At 42.7% G+C, this 20,840-nt stretch overlaps 1 protein-coding gene across 2 annotated transcripts in view; it reads left to right on the top strand.

Annotated features, from left to right (window-relative positions):
• The window catches only part of SCARB2 (scavenger receptor class B, member 2), a 57,037-nt gene that overhangs the window by 2,142 nt on the left and 34,055 nt on the right, over positions 1 to 20,840 (top strand). For both annotated transcript variants that reach the window (XM_011927225.1, XM_011927224.1), the window contains exon 2: positions 16,846 to 17,003. In XM_011927225.1, coding sequence (XP_011782615.1) covers positions 16,846 to 17,003 — 158 coding nt within the window. The remainder of the gene's footprint in view (positions 1 to 16,845; positions 17,004 to 20,840) is intronic.

The raw sequence follows: 20,840 nt of genomic DNA, 5'->3' as shown, positions 1-20,840 counted from the left end.
ATCACTGTTTTGCTTTTTCCTGGATTACCTGTAGGGTGGTAGGTAGCATGGGATAGTGGGAAAGAATGAGGATCTTACACTCCTGGGCATGAAACCTAGCTTCCACCATGTACCAGCTGGGTGACCATGGGCTGTTTAATCTTACTTGATTCATGTTTTCCCCATCTGTAAATAGGGATAATAAGGACTAATGATCACATCCGCTTTGTCACATAACTCTGATAACCTTAAGGTGTGATCTTTCTGGGATATAGTTAGTGCTTAATAAATGATAGCAATTTTATTTTTATTAGAAGCCACACAAAGAAAATACATGAGATTTGGAGTCAGATTCCATATGTTCAAATCCTATTTTTGCCATTATAAGCTTTATGACTTAAGTCAAGTTACTTAACTTACCTGGTTCTCAATTTCATTGCTTGTAAAAGTGGAGATATGAGCTGTTAGCTAACTTGGGCACAGTGATGCATTTACCATGAAACTTGCAAAGTTAAGCTTTGGTTCCCTCACTTGCACAGGCCCTTCCAAAGCCCTGATTCCCAAATTTTCTTTTTCTTAAGAAGGGACCCACAAAACCTGTATTTGTCTCTGCATGTGTATTATTGTAGGACCAAGTATAAAGCACTTAGCATAGTATCAGGCACAGAATAGGTGATCAATATATGGCAGTCATCTTTATTGCCACTAGTATTTACTATGGGAGAATTCATTCATAACTTGATTCTAATATTGTTGTAATATAATTTACTCTGATATTTCCAATTCTTTGTTTTTCATTTGAAGATTGTCTGTGCCCTGACTTGTCTGCATCAAAAAGGGGAGAGGGAAAAGGGATGAAATTCAAATGAGTAGGTGTGGGAAACTTAGTAAGATAATTCCTATCCAAAAAGTTGTCTCAAATGATAATTGTCCTTGAACCCTGCAGTGACCAGAGATAACAGAGACTTTTAATTATGGCCAGTGAATATAGTAGAAGGAGCCAAGACAATTTTGTTTCATTCTTGGCCTCAGTGGTGACTGCCTTGTATTGGGCAAGGCCTGTAATTGTTTCTGCTTCAATTTTCTCATTTGCAAGAGAGGCATAATAGTACTTCTCTTCTCTTTTTCCCACACCCTCTTCCTAGGGGATATTATGAGCATTAATATGGCATTTCCTTATAAGCATTTGGGCCTTCATGAAGAGAGAGCTTTGCAGAGACCCAGCAGTTCCTTTTCCTCCCTTAGGCCTGGAAAGGCAGGAGTTTATGTTACATTTCATCTGGTATCCCAGTGAACTGCCTTGACACCTGGCACAGTGCCTGAGATACATATTAAATACCTCTTGACTCACCTGTGATCATTTTAATAGAAAGAAGAGTGTCCTGAGAATCAGCAGAACTGAGTCAAACATTTTTTTTCTGTCCCTAAGGATTTCTTGGACTAAGCTGAACAAGCAGAGTGGCAAGTTATTTAATCCCTCAAAACCTCAGGATCCTCATTTTGAAAATAGGAATAATAAGGATAAGAATACCTACCTCATAGAGTTGTCACAAGAATGAAATATGATTGCTATAAAGCACCCAGCACAAGCGTCACACAATGCCTGAACGTTAACATTTGTTATGCCTTTAGCTATTATTTGTCATCTGTGAATTGAAACTTATTATACAAGCTATGGTTCCTCCTAGCTCCAAACTTCTGAGATCCTGTGACCTTTAAGAGCAGCTGTGCGGTTCAGAATATTAAGTGTGCGCTCCTAATCTCTGCAGACATACTGGCAGTTTGACTGTCTCGCCAGTAATAGGGATGCAGAAGTGGCCACAGTCAGGGCTGGTCAACAAGGGATGGGCTGTCAAGGGAACCAGTGGGAGTCTAGTTTACACCTTTGACTTCCTCTTCACAGGTCAAGGCAGGACTGTAGCATTAGGTCTCAGAGATGCAATGAACAGGACAAATACACTTCCCCTTCGTCTGTACCTGAGGCTCTGGGCAAGTCAGCACCAGCTGGTTTCTTTTAGGAGCCATAGCAACTTTGGAGCTGTTCTACTGAAGCCTCAAGAAGTAAAATATAGGCCAGGCACGCTGGCTCATGCCTGTAATCCTAACACTTTGGGAGGCCAAGGTGGGCGGATCACAAGGTCAGGAGTTCGAGACCAGTCTGGCCAATATGGTGAAATCCTGTCTCTACTAAAAATACAAAAATTAGCTGGGCATGGTGGCTGGCACCTGTGGTCCCAGCTACTCGGGAGACTGAGGCAGGAGAATCACTTGAACCCGGGAGGCGGAGGTTGCAGTGAGCCAAGATGGCACCACTGAACTCCAGCCTGGGTGACAGAGAGAGACTCTGTCTCAAAAAGAAAAACAAAAAAAGAAGTAAAATGTAATCACTGATAACCAGATTGCTTTGATTAGTGACTATATGGGATTTTTTTTTTTTTTTTTTCTGAGACGGAATCTCGCTCTGTTGCCCAGGCTGGAGTGAGTGAAGTGGCACGATCTCGAGGTTCACGCCATACTCCTGCCTCAGCCTCCTGAATAGCTGGGACTACAGGCGCCCGCCACCATGCCTGGCTAATTTTCCTTTGTATTTTTAGTAGAGATGGTGTTTCACAGTGTTCGGCAAGATGGTCTTGATCTCCTGACCTCGTAATCCACCCGCCTCAGCCTCCCAAAGTACTGGGATTACAGGCGTGAGCCACCGCGCCCGGCCAGGATCTTGTTTTTTAAAGTCAAATCAGTAAAACATCTTTATTGATGTGTATGTAAAGGCATTCAGCTATATATAATTTTAAAGGACTCCTTCTTGCATATCTACCTCATCTCCTGAGTTGCCTCTATTCTAAGAAGACTTATCTTAGTCTGAGATTTTTCTTGATCAGAAAAAACCAGTAAAGATATCTCAAATCTGTTATCTTAGGGTCAAGGAAATTGAGGCCTTGGAACAGAAGTGACTTATCTAAAGTCAAATGGAGAGGGAGGGGTAGAGCTAGCTGTGCCAGCTGGTCTCCTGATCCTGAACCCACTTTTCCCATCCCAAGGATGACCATACATCCCATTTGCCTGGACTAGTCCCACCTGGTTTCTGTATACCTGTTGTTCTGGTGTAATCACTAACACCCCCTTTCCTCCAAAAGATTTCTGCTTTGGACAATAAATTCTATGGCCATCCCTCACCTCTCATGCCACGTTGTCCTTACAGACCACAATGTATCCCACTTCTTGGCTCTCTTAAGGAGTTGAGGCCTACTCAAACTGGCTCAGGCAAGATGGGATTCTTTTTTTCTTTTTGTAAATCTGGAAGGGGAAGCTCATAGAAATCAAAGGGCAAGAACCATGGCACAGTAAGGCCTCCTGAGAGGACAATCGAAAGTGGAAAGTCAGCAGGAACCAGGCACACTCTGTCTCCCCCTTTTTCCTCTGCTTTCTCCAACAGGCCTCCTCTGTTTACTCAGCCTGGCTCTGTACTCATCCGGGCTTGCTCAGCCCCGCCTCAGTGTGACTTTCCAGCTGCTGACCTCTCATAGACGTTCTTCATCTCTTAGTTTCTCTTTTCCAAGTTTATAATGGAGCTATGTGATTGGCTCAGCACAGGAAGAAACTATAGCACTGTAAACAGGGGCAGTGTCATTAATTTCCTTGCAAGATTCTCTAACTCCTAAGCAAAATTATCCAGATTCTTTCCTGGCTTTTAGAAACACGATCTTGTGATATCAAAATCATATTAAGTTTCTTTCAGTGTCTTACTAATTCATGTTGACTATGAGTGCATTCCTTATTAATGATTAAGACAATACAGTAGGCTAACACTTGTCATCATAGCCCCTAGACTCTAGGAGATGCATCTAAATCACTTACAAAGATTTAGACAATACCAGACCCCCCCAGACCTGCTGAATCAGACTCTTTAGGAACAGAACCCAGGTTAAAGTCCTTATCATAAAATCCATTACTGGAGGCAGGTTGCTGTGGGATGGTAATCTGCAATTTTGGGAATATGCATTTTTTTAAAAGTTGTTTATATTTGTATAGTGATTATTTTAGACCATGTCTTCATTCCTTAAGATGGCAATTCTAATTGAGGATATTACTACTAATAATTACTATTAATCTGCAAGTTTACATTACAGGAAATACTATTTGGTGAGGAGGGGAAGGTTCCCGCCTGTGGAAACTACTTTGTTTTATTGTTAAATAAAATCCAAGATTTCATTCTGTCAGGCCACAGCAAAGGGGCCATCTGTTCTGCCAGACGTTTGCTTGTTTCCCAGGAAGAATCAGGAGGTGGAGTTATAAGCTCATTAATGAAAACATAGGACGTTGGCCAAGTGACTAGACATTCCTGGCGATATCATCAAGATACGCACTGTCTATACACTAGACACTAAGGAACGGACCATTTTTAATCCAAGCTGGTGACTAGAAAAAACAACCAAGGGAAGTAAAGACCACTTTAGGTGTTTGCTTTCTGTATCTAAAAGCACCTTTAGGTACATGCTTTGGCAGTCATTCTTTTATTTGACAAGTATTTACTGAGTGTGTACCATTTGCAAGGCAGTGTGCCAAGACCTATGGATGTAACACTAAACAAGATGCAGTCTCTACCCTTACAGATTTTATAATCCAATTTAAACTCCTGGGCCCCTCATACTCTTAAAAAAAGTATTGAGGACCCCAAAGAACTTACATTTCCATGGGTTATACCTATTGATATGTACAATATTAAAATTTGAAACTGATACGTATTTTTGAGAAATGTTTAAAACAGAAGAATACACAAGCACATATTCCAATATGACATCATTACATACCACGGTAGCCTCTGGAAAGCTCCACTCTACACTCAGAGAAATAATAGAATTAAAAAGGCAAATGATACCTTAGTATTAAAATAGTTTTGACCTTGTGGGCCCCTCCTTAGAAGGTCTTGGGGCTCCCCAGCGGTCCTGAGATCCCACTTTGAGAACTGTTGATCTAGTTTTCATTTAATTAATTATTTTGAATTTTAGAATATTTTTAAAAATACATAATATCCCTGTTTTATATTCCTGTAAGGCCAGTTTGGAAGCTATATTGTTAACGTTTTCAAACAACCAGGATTTTGCCCGGTGTGTCTTTCATTTACTGTGTCATTTTGGCTTTCTGTGAGTCCAGTGTTAAAAACAAGAGTTTGGGCCATCAGTAATTCCAGTTTCACAATCTCCTGTCTTTCCCCGAGTGCTGATCAAAGTAGACAAGAGCATTCATATCTCCATAATTGAATTACTCCATAATTCCCTTCTAGCCTCAGCCCTGCAGGGATTTTCAACCCGTATGACGTAGTTTGGTATTTTAATCTAGTGTGAAAGCTCTCTTTGAAGGTAGAGGTCCTGTCGTATTTGGTTTTGTGTCTTTTCTCACTGCCAAATGCAATGTCTTATTCACAATAGATGGTCAGTAAGTATTACTTGGATGAATAGAGAAAATAATTTCTTTGGAAATGATTTTGTTTGCATTTTGTTGTTTAGTCTCACATTTTGCCTCACTTTGTAGGCCAGTGGTCCCATGTTTGCTCATGAATGATTTATACCTTTAAAATCTGGAAACTTCACCCATTGGTCCAGATTTCCAACTTCTCTTAAAACATGTGGATGTTCTTTGGTACTCGTCATACCAAGTTCTGCGTGGTAGCCATCTGGGCAGAAAAGAGGCTGACCCTTAGAAGAGACCTGCCTTCCCTGTTTCCCACTGTCTTAGTCCATTCAGGCTGCTGTCACAACATAGCATAGACTGGGTGGCTTATAAACAACAGAAATTTATTTCTTATAGTTCTGGAGGCTGGGAAGTCCAAGATCAAGGCCCTGGCAGATTTGGGGTGTGGTGAGGGCCCACTGCCTCATAGATTATGGACTTCTCACTCTAACCTCACATGGCAAATGCGCTCTCTGGGGTACCTTTTGTGAGAACTAATCCCATTCGAGAGGGTTCTATGCTCATAACCTAATCACCTCCTAATCTCACCACTTTGGGGGTAAGGATATCAACAAAGGGGTTTTTTTTTTTTTTTTTTGAGACGGAGTCTTGCTCTGTCGCCCAGGCTGGAGTGCAGTGGCCGGATCTCAGCTCACTGCAAGCTCCGCCTCCCGGGTTCACGCCATTCTCCTGCCTCAGCCTCCCGAGTAGCTGGGACTACAGGCGCCCGCCACCTCGCCCGGCTAGTTTTTTTCGTATTTTTAGTAGAGACGGGGTTTCACCGTGTTAGCCAGGATGGTCTCGATCTCCTGACCTCGTGATCCGCCCGTCTCGGCCTCCCAAAGTGCTGGGATTACAGGCTTGAGCCACCGCGCCCGGCCGACAAAGGAGTTTTGAGGGGACATAAACATTCAGACCACAGTACCCACCGTCCTTTGTGCCCTTATTGGCTCCCAGGGCCCAGTGAAGGTGTCTGTTGTTGTGCATGTGCTGTTGTGTTTGTTAGAGAAATATTTCTCTATATCTGACACTCCTTACCAAAAGAAGGAAAATGGAAGATAGCTTGAGAGGATCATGGGTTTAACAGAAATGGGAGAGGGCATGTTTCTTTGTAGAAATGAATATTGCTGCTGGGGTTTGACATGCAAACAAATGTGCAAACCCACGGCCTGTGTCACTCATTTGCCCTAGCCATCTGGCTCCTTCAGCATCTGGATTTTACACACTTTGCAGAGAGAGTGTGAGGCAGAGTGCCATTGTTACACTAATGTAATCACCCATTGCAAGTCCCAGTTTTTTTAATTCATTTTTTAATTGACAAGTCAAAGTTATACGCATTTAGGGCATGCAACATGATGTTTTGAGAGAGATATAGATATAGATAGATATACATAGTGAAATGGCTAAATCAAGCTGTTTAACATACGCATTATCTCAATTGCTTATCTTTGTTTTGTGGTAAGAACACTTAAAATCTAATCTCAGCATTTTTCAAGTATACAGTATTTTGGGGGTTTTTTGTTTGTTTGTTTGTTTTTGTTTTGAGATAGGGCCTCTCTCTGTCACCCAGGCTAGAGTACAGTACTGCTACCATGGGTCATTGCAGGCTTGACCTCCTGGATTCAGGCCATCCCCCTGCTTTAACCTCTAAAGTTGCTGGAACTACAGGTATGCACCACCATGCCAGGCTAATTTTTAATTTTTTTTTGTAGGGATGGGGTCTTGCTGTGTTGCCCAGGCTTGTCTCAAATTCCTGAGCTTAAGCAATCCTCCTGCCTTTGCCTCCTAAAGTCCTGGGATTACAGGTGTGAGCCACTGTGCCTGGCCCAACATAGTCACTGTAATCACCATGATGTATGTTAGATCTCTTGAATTTGTTTATATCAAACTGAAATTTTGTATCCTTTGACTAACATCTCACCAGTCCTCCCAGCCCCCACAGTTCCCATTTTAAGGATATTTTCTTTTAACACTGTACTTCTGATAATCAACGGTAATGGAAGAGGAGACATAGAAATAGGTAGGTAAATGGAATACTATGCAGCCATAAAAAGGATGAGTTCATGTCCTTTGTAGGGACATGGATGCAGCTAGAAACCATCATTCTCAGCAAACTATCGCAAGAACAGAAAACCAAATACCGCATGTTCTCACTCATAGGTGGGAATTGAACAATGAGATCACCTGGACACAGGAAGGGGAGCATGACACACTGGGTCCTATTGTGGGGAGGAGGGAGCGGGGAGGGATAGCATTAGGAGATATACCTAATGTAAATGATGAGTTAATGGGTGCAGCACACCAACATGGCACATGTGTATATATGTAACAGACTTTCACGTTGTGCACATGCACCCTAGAACTTAAAGCATAAAAAAAAAAAAAAAAAGAAATAGGTAGGTAATGAAAATACTACTTGTTTCAAATTTGAGAGACATAATCACAACCAAACAGGTTGCAAAATAATGAGACTGGCTGTGTAAGTTACACACAGAATATGTGGGCCTTGTTTCCATGACCTTATTTTGTATTTATTCACATCTGAAAATCCTCTTTCTCTCTACCCTCCCCACTCCCCATATATGTATATATATTCCCCCACCCTCCACCCTCCGCCCCCAATTTCCCTCTGGTTCTATGTTTAAGTTTCTATCTGGTAGCTGCTTTTTTCCCTTTAGGTCATCAGTTTTCAAACTTGGCTGTACATTTGTAATCACCTAGAAACTTTCAAAAATAAGTTAGTGGGTATTTTGTAGCAGGAGGTTTTTTGGAGATTGCCATTCTACCATATTGTCCTTTTTGTAATTTATGAACAAAGTAACAGTCCACCCATGAGCTAGCATTTGAATCTGAACTGTCAGCGCTCATTAGTTAAAACTATGACAGTTGCAAAATCAAAATGAGTTAAGCAACAGTGACATAAATAAATGAATGCCAATACATTTTTACTGAGTTAAAATAAGGTGAGGGAATAAGAGTAGAATGTTAATGGCAGTTTATTTCTTTTATGTAAACAGTGAAAATTACTTGAATTACTGCAAGATTCTGAGTTGGGTTTGCTTCATTTCAGGGAGCAATTTTAAAAAACAAAGCAAAGCAGTTTGTGTTTTGCCATTTGATGAGTTTTATTAATCTGGAGTCCAGTATGCAATTAGGCCAATACCATCCATACACAATTAGGCCAAGTTCTCCAAGTTGGTCTGCATTATCTCTGGATGAATTTAGACTGTGCAGATGGCAACATGGATGCTTAAGTTGCGTTTAATTATTAAGTAGCACTTTACTGACCTTAAAGAACAACCAGTAGTGCTCTTGAGTCCCAAAACTTTCCTTAAAAGTCTTACTGATTCCTGTGAAAGCCTAATGGATTCCCTGAGTGCTTATTTTTATCACTTGGAAGTGACTTACATCAGGACAGCTGGTTTAACCACTCATGGTGTTGCCTTCCCAAAAGATTGCTGTCAGGCTGACTTGGGTTGTGGCTGTATTAAGTCATGTCAGTGTTCAGCAGTCAAGTTAATCCAGCCTGCATCTGTTCCTTCATCTGCAGGTCAGGTGTCAGCCTGGCCAGCGACTCTGTGTTCACTACACACAGCGCAGAGAGGCCGTTCTCAGTTCTGCCTCTGACCAACCTTCTGTGTACCCAAATGGAAGCTTATGCTGGGAAAGATTCTTTTACTTTTGTTTTAAAACAGTCTCATTTCATACATGGTAAAAACTATTACGCTTCTCCAGTAATTCAAGAAATGCAAGTTCAAACAAGAAGATGCTATTTTGCCACTGCTAAAGAAGCAAAGAGTTCTGAAAACCTTAAACACCGATATTGGGATGGATATGCTGAAATGGTTGCTCATACACTGCTTTCCGGAGCAATTTGTTGATATTTAAAGGCTCATGAGTTCATGAAAACTTGTTGTCCCTAGACCCAATAATCCCAATCTAGGAGTCTATTCTAAGAAATTTTTCACTGATTTGGGCGGGGTGTGGTGCCTCACGCCTGTAATCCCAGCACTTTGGGAGGCCGAGGTAGGTGGATCACTTGAGGCCAGGAGTTAGAGTCCAGCCTGGCCAACATGGTGAAACCCCATCTCTACTAAAAATACAAAAAGTAGCTGGGTGTGGTGTGGTGGTGTGCACCTGTAATCCCAGCTACTCCAGTGACTGAGGCATGACAGTCACAAGTTGCAGCGAGCCAAGATTGCACTCCTGCACTCCAGCCTGGGTGACAAGACCGAGACTCTGTCTCAAAAAAAAAAAAAAAAATTATTCACTAATTTGGATGAATGTATTCAAGAACATTTACTTCATGAAAACAACACAAATTTCCTGTAGTAAAAGAATGATTAAATAAACTGATTTAGTATATTTTATAAAACATACTAATATAGTGGATTAATATACAGACATTAAAATAGCAGTTTCAAAAACTAATAACAAGGATCATCATAAAAGATGAGTGAAAAAATGATACAATACATCTCAATTTTGTTTAAAATACACATATGTATGACTAGATCAGAGGGAAGTAAACCCATGTTAATAGCTATGATGTGGATTGCAGGGGATTTAAATTTTCTTCGTTTCACTTTCTTCATTATCCACATTTTCTGTGACAAATACGATGGAATGGGTAGGGAGTGGATGGAATCGCATTTACCTGATTTAAAGTAACAACAGGCTGGGCACGGTGGCTCACACCTGTAATCCCAACACTTTGGGAGGCCGAGGTGGGCAGATCACCTGAGATCAGGAGTTTGAGATCAGCCTGACTAACATAGTGAAGCCCTTTCTCTACTAAAAATACAAAATTAGCTGGGTGTGGTAGTGCATGCCTATAATCCCAGCTACTCAAGAGGCTGAGGCAGCAGAATAGCTTGAACCTGGGAGGCGGAGGTTGTGGTAAGCCAAGATCATGCCACTGCACTCCAGCCTGGGCAACAGTGAGACTCCCTTTCAAAAAATAAATAAATAACTGAATAAATAAATAAAGTAGCAAAAATCAGTAGCCTCATTTGTGAATAGAAATTAGAGGCAACACATGACTTTTCTACACATTTGTAGTAATGTTATCTGCTACTTTAAACATCTCTTCTAATATGAATATAGAAATTTCTGTACATTGATAATTTATCATGAGATCTAGGTATTTTTCCCTTTGATAAATGTTTTATTGCTTACAAGTCTAGTTTGTTCTGTGTTATCTCAAGGAGTTTTTAGAATTCACCAATAAAATAAGGTAGGAAATCTTGTCTACTGTTACATCTCCAATACCTAGAACAGTGGCTGGCACAAAGCAATTGCTAAGTTAATATTTGTGGAAAGAATGAAAGAGTTTCATCAATTTTAAGGTTGTGAAAATCCTATGCTATACTTGCTATGAAAAAGGATATTATAAAAAATTTATTAAAACCAAAATTGCTAAAGATAGATCTAACAGACTTAGAACTAATGTTTGTGTGCCTTTGGCATATTAATTATGCATAAAAATAGACCCTGCTAATTCCAAACTAGTCTTAACCATTTATGAAAGGAGGCCAAAATGTCTCCTTGAAAAATAATATTTGCAGCTAAGAAAGTTACTATCTCTTCTTGATTCTGCAGTACTGAAATTCAGACTGTATTTATTCAGATCACCTTTCTCACATATTATTTAGAATATGTGGCATTTTGCCACACTGAAGACTTTACGAAGAAGAACTAGGTAAACAGCAGAAGATGAATGCCTGGCACAGCATTATGCTATACGCTACAGTATCATTTGTTTCTTCATTAATTATTTATTGTGTCCCTTCTGTGCCAAGTAAATGCTATTCCATCCACTCCCTACCCATTCCATCATATTTGTCACAGAAAATTTGGATAATGAAGAAAGTAACCTTGCTATGTGCTGGGGATCCATGAAAAAGATACAGTCCTTAGTATCAGACCCAGTCTGATACTAAAGACTAATAAACACATTTTCCTTATAAAACTTGTGAAGTTTCATGAAAGCAGAGAGAAAACACACAGCCCAGAGGGGCCTTCTGAGAGATGGCACTTCTGAGTTGAGCCCTGAAGCCCAAGCAGAAGTGAACCAGGTGATAAGGGCCCTGCAGAGACTTCTGGGTGAAGGGCAGTGAGTGACTCAGGCCAGGGCCCTGGCTGAGAACTTGTATGGTGGGTGCTAGGTAACAGTGGATGGTTGCGTGTTGCTGGTGCATAAAGTGCCTACCAGGAAATGACAGCGACAGGTGACGCAGTTGCATCAGATCACAACAGGTCAAGGACTGTGGACTTTATCCTTTGAGCAGGGCTGGAGTATCTGTTCCATTAGGCACTTTTGACAGGCTTCTCTGATGGCTGAGGTGGATGAAGCGTTTAAAAGGACAAAGGCTAGAGAGAGGGAGACCAGTTAGGAGCCTACATGCAGTATTGTCACAGTCCAAGCCAAGGATGAAATGTTCCTTGGGGTAGAAATGGGGAAGAGGAGGAGGTGAAATAAGCAGGACTTAGTGATCAACTAGGGGACAAAATCCTGAGTCCATTTTGGTCATGTTGTCTTGGAGCAGCCTGTGAGATGTTCGGATGGGGGAATTTTATCACAGATCCATGCCACTGGAAGGATCTAAATCGTTTCAGGCATAAGCTGTTTGTTAGGCTGAATTACTGGGTCTTACACGTTTTTCACTCCCTGTTACATGCATGTTGGTTTTGTGTCCTTAGCTAAATTTCTTCTTACAGATAGGGCCTATGCCTGTTTGTAGGGCATAGTCCGGGCACATAGAAAGCTCTCAGTACCTATTGGCTGATTAACTGAAAAGTATGTTTTTCAGTCCGAATTATTAATTTAAGCTGTTGACACTGCGAATTCACCACATAGCTTGATTATTTTCCAGTATTTTTGTTTTAGTGGTAGTGCCACAGTATTGTGCATGGAAAAATTCTTTATGTTCGTCTTGGTTAAAATTAATAAGCAGCAGTTATATTGTGACTCCACAGTGCCACTGTTAATATCCAGGGTCACACTGTAAAACTGATTTAAGGCCTTATGCTGCTTTTTCATTTAGTGTAACTAAGAAGACGCAGCTGATTACAAGGTTTGTCTGGTGGCTGTCACCACCACAGCAGAACCCTCAGTGAGGAGGATCAGTTGTTCCCAAGCCATGGCTTTCTGTTCAGACTGGCAAAGGGCGCTTTTGAGGGGGACACTAGCTTGTTGTATCTGGTGGAATGAATGACTTCCTGTGCCAGACAGTCCGCGGTCTTGAGGCTGAGGTTACTATTTGTTAGTTTCTCAGGCCTTCCTTTGCCGAGTAAGCCCCTGGGAGTGCACACTTGAATGCCCTGAGGATCAGAAATAGAAGGGGCAGAAATTAAAAGTTTAAGTCAAAACAGAGCCCTCTCTGGACCATCTTGTGGCAGGAGGTTGAGGTGCTTTCTTTGGACACATTAGCATACTGGGGCTGCACAGCCACCTGGAAACTCTGGAGTTAAACTCTCCCTTTCCTGGTTCCTCACCTGTGGGCTCCTGACCAGGAGCTGACCGTGACCTCACACAGCTGCCCTAGTTTCCTTTCCTCCAGATGGCGGGGGTGACACTCCAGGAAACCCTGAGAGTTCGGGGTCCAATTTATGGCTGCTCCATAGTTTCACTGTCCCTCTGGGGCTAGAGTTGCCAACTAAAATAAAATACAGGACACCCAGTTAAATTTGAATTTCAGATAAACAACAAATAACGTTTTAGTATGAGTCTGTCTTGTGTGATATTTCGATTCAGTCCGATGTATCAGTTGTTAACATCCTGCCATATTTACTTTATCTCTCTGATGCACTTTTTCTTGAATTATTTGAATGTAAGTTTTAGCTATCACACACTTTGTTCCTAAATCCTTCAGCATGCATCTCCTATGAATAAAAGCATTTTTGACGTAGCCCATGCAATATTTGGGGCATAATCATATTGTAAAATTATTTGTTCTTTATGTGAAATTCAAATTTAACTGAGTATCCCAGGTTTTATTTGCTAAATCTGGCAACTCTACCCTCAGGGTGCCATAGGGTGGCAGCTGCTGCATAGGTGAGCAAATCCACAGACCTGGACTTGGTCAGATTTGATTTCACTTACTGGCTTTGTGACTTGGGACAGCCAGTGCCACCATTTCTTTGTTTGCAAAATGGGGATTTTTATTTTGTAGTGTCATCGTAGAACTCAGAGATAATGTACATTGTAAAGCCCCTAGCATAGCACCTGACTTTAGCAGACTCATAGTAAATTGCAGCTGGCGTGGTAGTAATGGTAACTGAATGGTAACTGTCATTCTCTGAGCTGAAAGTGAGAAAATAAAAATAAAGACACAACTGTTTTAGAAATGTTGGCAGCTGTATTTACAACTTCTTTCTGTCCTCTCATTCCCCATCTCTCTTCCTACTTAGTGCATTCGCGTGAGCATGCGCGCACGTGCACACACACACACACACACTCTCACTCACTCTCCAACACGTGATCTACTCTGGGATTGACAGTTTCCTGACAAACATCCAGCTTGTAAGGTGGAGGAAAAGAGACACATGAAAGGAGCAGGAAAAGCCACCACTCTTGAGGGCAAGATGTGAATGGAGTAAAAGGGGCTATGAGGATTTGTCTGAGTGCCGGTGACTCGGCTAAGAAGTGGCCAGGCAGAGAAGGGCCGTAGGGGTGGAGGCAGACAGAGGAGAAGCCCTGCTGTAATACAGTCTGGGTTGGTTGTGACTCTGGCATGCTGTCAAGGACTGTTTTTATTGTTCTTGTTAGTATTTCGTTTGCTTTGTTTCATTAAGAAGTCAAATGTACTAAATGTTTATTTCTATCCTGAAGGTTGGAGGAACAAGTTCAAGTCACACTGTTTACACATGTCAGAACAACCGGGTTTACCCTTCCTTCTGGTAACCCCCTCTTTCTGGAAACATTTTTACTTGTCTTTAGATTTATGGTTGCCTATAAGCCGGACACCAGCCCAGCAACATAAACCCGGGAGGTTAGCCATCTGTTCGTTTCTGTTTGCTGATTCTTTCAGGGTTCCTAATTCTGAGGTGATTTTCTTCACATGAACAAATAAATGAGATCTCAAGTCCTTTCTCACTGGAAACTTCACACACTATGATGCTTGTCAGGAAAAATTAGGCAGGAATACAGAGTGCTCACTCAACTGTCCTGACAGTCACTGGAAGGGAAGTGCGGTAGAGCCGAGAGCGGGGGCGGGGCGGCTGCTTCTGGGCCTTTGCAGCAGAGTGGACCGCAGCTGAGGCAGCATCAGGCTCGCCTTTGTTTTGCAAGAACAGAGGAAAGCCAAGATGAAGTGGGTTCTCTTTGTGTGCACTCCTTCTCCCTGCCTTAGGGCCTATCCATAACATCCTATAGAATCTGAGTTTCTTAGATTTTCACTTAAAAAAAAAGTAAGGGAACTTTTTTTTTTTTCTGCTTACAGAAGTAATTTATTTCTGTTGTAAAAATCCAAACAAAAGCAACAATGAATGGAAGACTCCTAATCCAGACATGAATTATAACTGATACAAATTCTCAACACTCAAAGTTCACATTTTGGTTTATTTGCAATCTGTGCTTTTATATTATTTTTGTATTTCAGTCATTTTTACTGTAAAAATACAAGGCTTTTCTCCATTAACAGATAGAGGACTGTTGGGAATACCAGGTGTCAGGTTTCTGTTAACCTCAGGCACTGTATTTATCAGGCCTCTGCTGCCATGGTGAGTAACAAGTAACTCCTCAGTCTCGTTGCTTGTAACAATAATATGTGGGTGTGCAGGCTGGTTGCAGTTTGGGCTCAGCTGGCTCAGTGGAACAAGGCTGGACCCCAGGTTTCTGGTTAGCTTTAGGACTTGTCTACACATCTCCATTTTAGAACCTAGGCTGAAGGATCAGCAGCTACCTGTGGCCTGCTCTTCTCTTTTCCGAGGGTGGCAACTCCGAGATGGCAGATAGAAACTTGCTGTGCATCTTAAGGCCTTAGCTCCAAATTGATGCACTGTCATTCCACCCACATCCTGTTGGCCAAATCTAGTCACTTGGCCTAACCTGAAGTCAGTGAGGCAGGAAGAATACTTCACTCTAGGGGAGCCGTGGTGTATTAATTTGCTAGGGCTTCCCGAACAAATACAACAGGCTGGGTAGCTTAAGCAACAGAAATTTGTCTCATAGTTCTGGATGCTAGAAGTCTGAGATCAAGGTGTTGGCAGGTTTGGTTTCTTCTGAGACCTGTCTCCTTGGCTTGTGGAGGACCGTCAGTTCCGCGTGTTTTCACATGGCCTTCCCTCTGTGCTTCTCTGTGTCCCAGTTTCCTCCTCCAGTTAGGACATCAGTCCTATTAGATCAGGGCCTACCCTCATGACCTCATTTAACCTTCATCAGCTCTTTAAAGACCCTGACTCAAAATACAGGCACATTGTGAGGTATTGGGGGTTAGGACTTCAGCTTAGGAATTTAGAGTATGGGGGACATTATTCGTCCTATAATGCAGAACAGGGGTGGAATGTGCAGGAGGGATTGTGTGCAGAGTGCAGTCTCTGTTGTCAGCTAACCTCAGTGAGGCTAGGCCTCCTGGTTTTTGAAGCGGGAATAGGCAATTCCATTTTAGGGTTTTGGGGGATCCAGTAAGAAAATACATTTAAAGCGCCTGGTGGTGGAGGTAGTAGGGATGCGTGTGGTTCGACTTGAAATGGAAGGACCAAAACTGGCCTTCTTGGGCCCTTCCCCTTGTTCTTCTCTCATCTGGGCAAACTGGGAGTGCTTTTCAGAATTGCTTAACTTCTACAGAAGATACACCATCCATGGAATCTTCAAAAATAACAAAGCCAGCAGGCCCTTTAGGCACTCAGTCTGTGGCCCAGGTTTTGGTAACACTGTGCTTCATGTTTCTGCCCATGTGCTGTCTTTAGTACCCTTCTTTTACAATTATTAATTAATTAATTAATTAATTTTGAGACAGAGTCTTGCTATGTCACGCAGGCTGGAGTGCAGTGGCACAATCTTGGCTCACTGTAACCTCCACCTCCCTCAGCCTCTTGAGTAGCCAGGATTACAGGCACGTGCCACCACACCTGGCTGATTTTTGTATTTTCAGTAGAGACGGGGTTTCCCCGTGTTGACCAAGCGCGAACTCCTGACCTCAAGTGATCCGCCCGCCTTGGCCTCCCAAAGTGCTGGGTCACTGGGCCCGGCCCCTTTACAAATATTTATTGAAGGCCTTCTCTGACTTATTAGAACTGTGGGCTCTGTTGATGTAAGATATGGCCCTATTCTCAGGAGACTGCCATTGAATGCCTGTGAAATGATTAAAATAGTGATCTAGGAGGTCAGAATAGGGGGCATCCCTTCCTCTGCTTCTTGGGTTTAAAGCCAACTACTACCTTACATTTTTGTAAATCTTTTGGTTTTCTTCCTAGAAAATTGTATTAAGGAATGGTACCGAGGCCTTTGACTCCTGGGAGAAGCCCCCTCTGCCTGTGTATACTCAGTTCTATTTCTTCAATGTCACCAATCCAGAGGAGATCCTCAGAGGGGAGACCCCTCGGGTGGAAGAAGTGGGGCCATACACCTACAGGTAAGTCTTGACCGCCTCCTGTCTTGCAAGAAATACAGAGTGGCCCCAGTATGGCCTGCGTCCTTACCTCTTCCCAAGAGCAGGGCTCCAGGGCTGCGTGGGAGCACGGTTTCTGATTTCTTTATCTGAAACGCTGCTGATGTTTTGTATGTGTGTGTGAAACCTCAGCAGAGAATGGCATTGTGGACTGGGCCAAGTCTCAGCATGTTGTGTTTTGAAGTACAGCGGTTTCCTCCTGAGTTGGCAGACTGTGATAATTAAACCATGAAGAGTTACTCCTTACCCTGACCCTTTTAAGGTTGCCCCTTGATATTCTTTTTTTATTTTATTTTTTTTTAAGAGACAAGGTCTGGCTCTGTTGCCCAGGCTGGAGTGCAGTAGAGCACTCATAGTTCACTACCACCTCCCACTCCTGGGTTCAAGTGATCCTCCTGCCTCAACCTCCCTAGTAGCTAGGATTACAAGTGTTCACCACCCACACCCCGATAATTTTTTTTTGTAGAGATGAGGTCTTGCTATTTTGTCCAGGCTGGTCTTGAACTCCTGGGCTCAAGTGATCCTCCCGCCTCAGCCTCCCAAAGTGTTGGGATTACAGGCGTGAGCACTACCACACCCGGCTACCTTGATATTCTTAAGTGACTTTTAGGGCCTCCCTCCATTTCCATTCCCCACATAACTAGTTTTAAAGCAGTTCCAGAATTTACTGTTGTCTGGGACAGATCTTTCTGTTTCTTACCCACTCCTTTTCTCCACCCATCCTGGGTATAAGCAGTAAGCAAGTAGCAGTGTCTGTTAGAGTCTTTGCTGGTGGCCACCAATTTCAGACACTGGGGAATCAGGATCCCTTTAGTCATTTTTAAATGATTAGTAGAGGGAGATGCTTGAATCAGAGCATTTTCTCTGTTGCAATCTTCCCCTTTTCCCTATTATAATACCTTCTCCTTCCCCCATACAATAATCTTTCTAATAAAGTATCTCCTTACCAAATTAGAAAACAAATTAATAGAGGAAGCAGACAACAAGATCTTTCTTTTTCAGAACTGCTGAATGATAAAAATGCCTCACAATTCTGTTGTAATCGATTGCTCAATAAATTATTGCTGACTGATTCATGGGTTATGAATCAGTACTAATCCTAGTTCCTCCCTTGGGTGCTCATGCTCTGAATCTGGAGTCAGATGACCCATTTTGAATTCCACTTCTGCAACTTACTAGTTCTCTGTGCTTCCATTTCCTTATCTATAAAATGGATACAAATAGGACCTCCTTCACATGATTATTATGAAGATTGAGTCAATGAGTCATTATGTACAAAGTGCTTAGACTAGTGCCTAGCACATAATTAGTGATACTTAAGTGTTTGCTCTTACTATTAGTTGGATTAGGCTATTTTTGCATTGCTATAAAGAAATACCTGAGTCTGGGTAATTTATAAAGAAAAGAGGTTTAATTGGCTCACGGTTCTGCAGGCTGTCCACACATGGCATGCTGGCTCTGCTTGGCTTCTAGGGAAGCCTCAGGGAGCTTTTACTTGTGGCAGAAGGCAAAGCAGGAGCAGGCACGTTACATGGCGAAAGCAGGAGCAAGGGATGAGGAGGTGCCACACTTTACAACAACAAGATCTCGTGAGAACTCAGCCACTGTTGTGAGGACAGCACCAAACCATGAGGGATCCTCCCCTATGATCCAAACACCTCCCACCTGGCCCTACCTCCAACACTGAGGATTACAGTTCAACATGAGATTTGGAGGGGACATCCAAACTATATCATTCCACCCCTGGCCTCCAAATATCATGTCCTTCTCACATGTCAAAATATAATCATCCCTTCTCAATAGTCCCCAAAGTCTTAACTCATTCCAGCATTAACTCAAAAGTCCTAAGTCCCAAGTCTCATCTAGAGATGAATTCCTTCCACCGATAATCCTGTAAAATCAAAACAAGTTATTTCCTTCCAAGATACAATGCGGGTATCAGCATTGGGCAAACGTTCCCATTTGAAAAGGGAGAAATTGGCCATAAGAAAGGGACTACAGGCCCCAAGCAAGTCTGAAATCCAACAGGGTAGTTATTAAATCATAAAGCTCCAAAATCGTCTCCTTTGACTTTGTATTTCATATCCAGAGCACAGTGGTGCAAGTGGTGGGCTCCCAAGGCTTTAGGCAGCTGCACCCTGTAGTTTTTTTATGCTGAGATTGCAAGCTGATGGTGGCTCTACCATTCTGGTGTCGAGGATGGTGGCCTTCTTCCCACAGCTCCACTAGGCAGTGCCTCAGTGGGGACTCTGTGTGGAGCCTTCAGCTCTGCATTTCCCCTCCTTGCTGCCTTAGTAGAGGTTCTCTTGAGGGCTCTGCCCTTGGAGCCATTTTCTGCTGGGGCACCCAGACTTTCTCATACATTATCTGAAATCTAGGTGGAGGATGCCAAGCCTCCTTCACTCTTGCACTCTGTGTTCCTGCAGGCTTAACATCACATGGAAGCTGCCAAAGCTTATAGCTTGCACCCTCCAGAGGAGTGGCCCGAGCTGTGCCTGAACCCTATGGCTGGAGCTGGAGTGTCTGGGATGTGGGAAACAGCACAGGGAAGTGGTGCCCCTGGCCTGGGCCCTGAAACCACTCAGTTCTCCTAGATCTCAGGGCCTGTGATGGAAGGGGCTGCCTCAGAGATCTCTGAAATGTTTTCAAGGCCTTTTCCCCATTGTCTTGACTATCAGCACTTGGCTCCTTTTTAGTTATGCAAATCTTTTTAGCAATGGTTGCTCTACAGCCTGCTTGAATTTATCTACCCACAAAAATATTTTGTTTTGTTTTGTTTCTGAGACAGGGTCTCAGTCTGTTGCCAGGCTAGAGTGTGGTGGCATGATCATGGCTCACTGCAGCCTTGACCTCCTGGGCTCAAGGGATCCCCCTGCCTCAGCCTCCCAAGTAGCTAGGCCTATAGGCAAGTGCCACCACATCTGGCTAATTTTTAACTTTTTTTTTTGAGACGGAGTCTCCCTATGTTGCCCAGGCTGTGGAAATGCTTTTTCTTTCTCTGCCACATGCCCAGGTTGCAAATTTTCCAAGCCTTTATGTTCTGCTTCCCTTTTAAATATAAGTTCCAACTTTAAGTCATTTTTTCACTCCCACATCTGAGTGTAGGCTGTTAGAAGCAGCTAGGTGACATCTTGAATGCTTTGCTGCCTAGAAATTTCTTCTGCCAGGTATCCTAAATCATCACTCTGAAGTTCAAACTTCCACAGATCCCTGGGGCATGAACATGACAGTGACCAAGATCTTTGCTAAGGCATAACACATGTGAACTTTGCTCCAGTCCCAGTAAGTTCCTCATTTCCATCTGAGACCTTTTCAGCCTAAACTTCACTGTCAGCAATTTGGTGACAATAATTTAATCAGTCTCTAAGACATTCCAAACCTTCCCTCATCTTCTTGTCTTCTGAGCCCTCCAAACTCTTCCATTCTCTGCCCATTACCCAGTTCCAAAGCTGCTTTCACATTTTTCAGCTATCTTTATAGCAATATTTGACTCTCAGTACCATTTTTCTATGGTACTGAGAGTACCACAGAATGGTTGTTCTTACATTGCTATAAAGAAATACCTGGCTGGGTGCAGTGGCTCATGCCTGTAATCCTAGCACTTTGGGAGGCCAAGGTGGGTGGATCACTTGAGATTAGGAGTTTGGAACCAGCCTGGCTAACATGGCAAAACCCCACCTCTACTAAACATACAAAGATTAGCCTGGCGTGGTGGTGCCTGCCTGTAGTCCCAGCTAGTCAGGAGGCTGAGGCAGGAGAATTGCTTGAACCTGGGAGGCAGAGGTTGCAGTGAGCGAGAAC

Source organism: Colobus angolensis, unplaced genomic scaffold, assembly GCF_000951035.1.
Source record: "Colobus angolensis palliatus isolate OR3802 unplaced genomic scaffold, Cang.pa_1.0 Scaffold70, whole genome shotgun sequence".
NCBI classification, from domain to species: domain Eukaryota; kingdom Metazoa; phylum Chordata; class Mammalia; order Primates; family Cercopithecidae; genus Colobus; species Colobus angolensis.
This window is presented reverse-complemented; position numbering and strand designations above follow the sequence as displayed.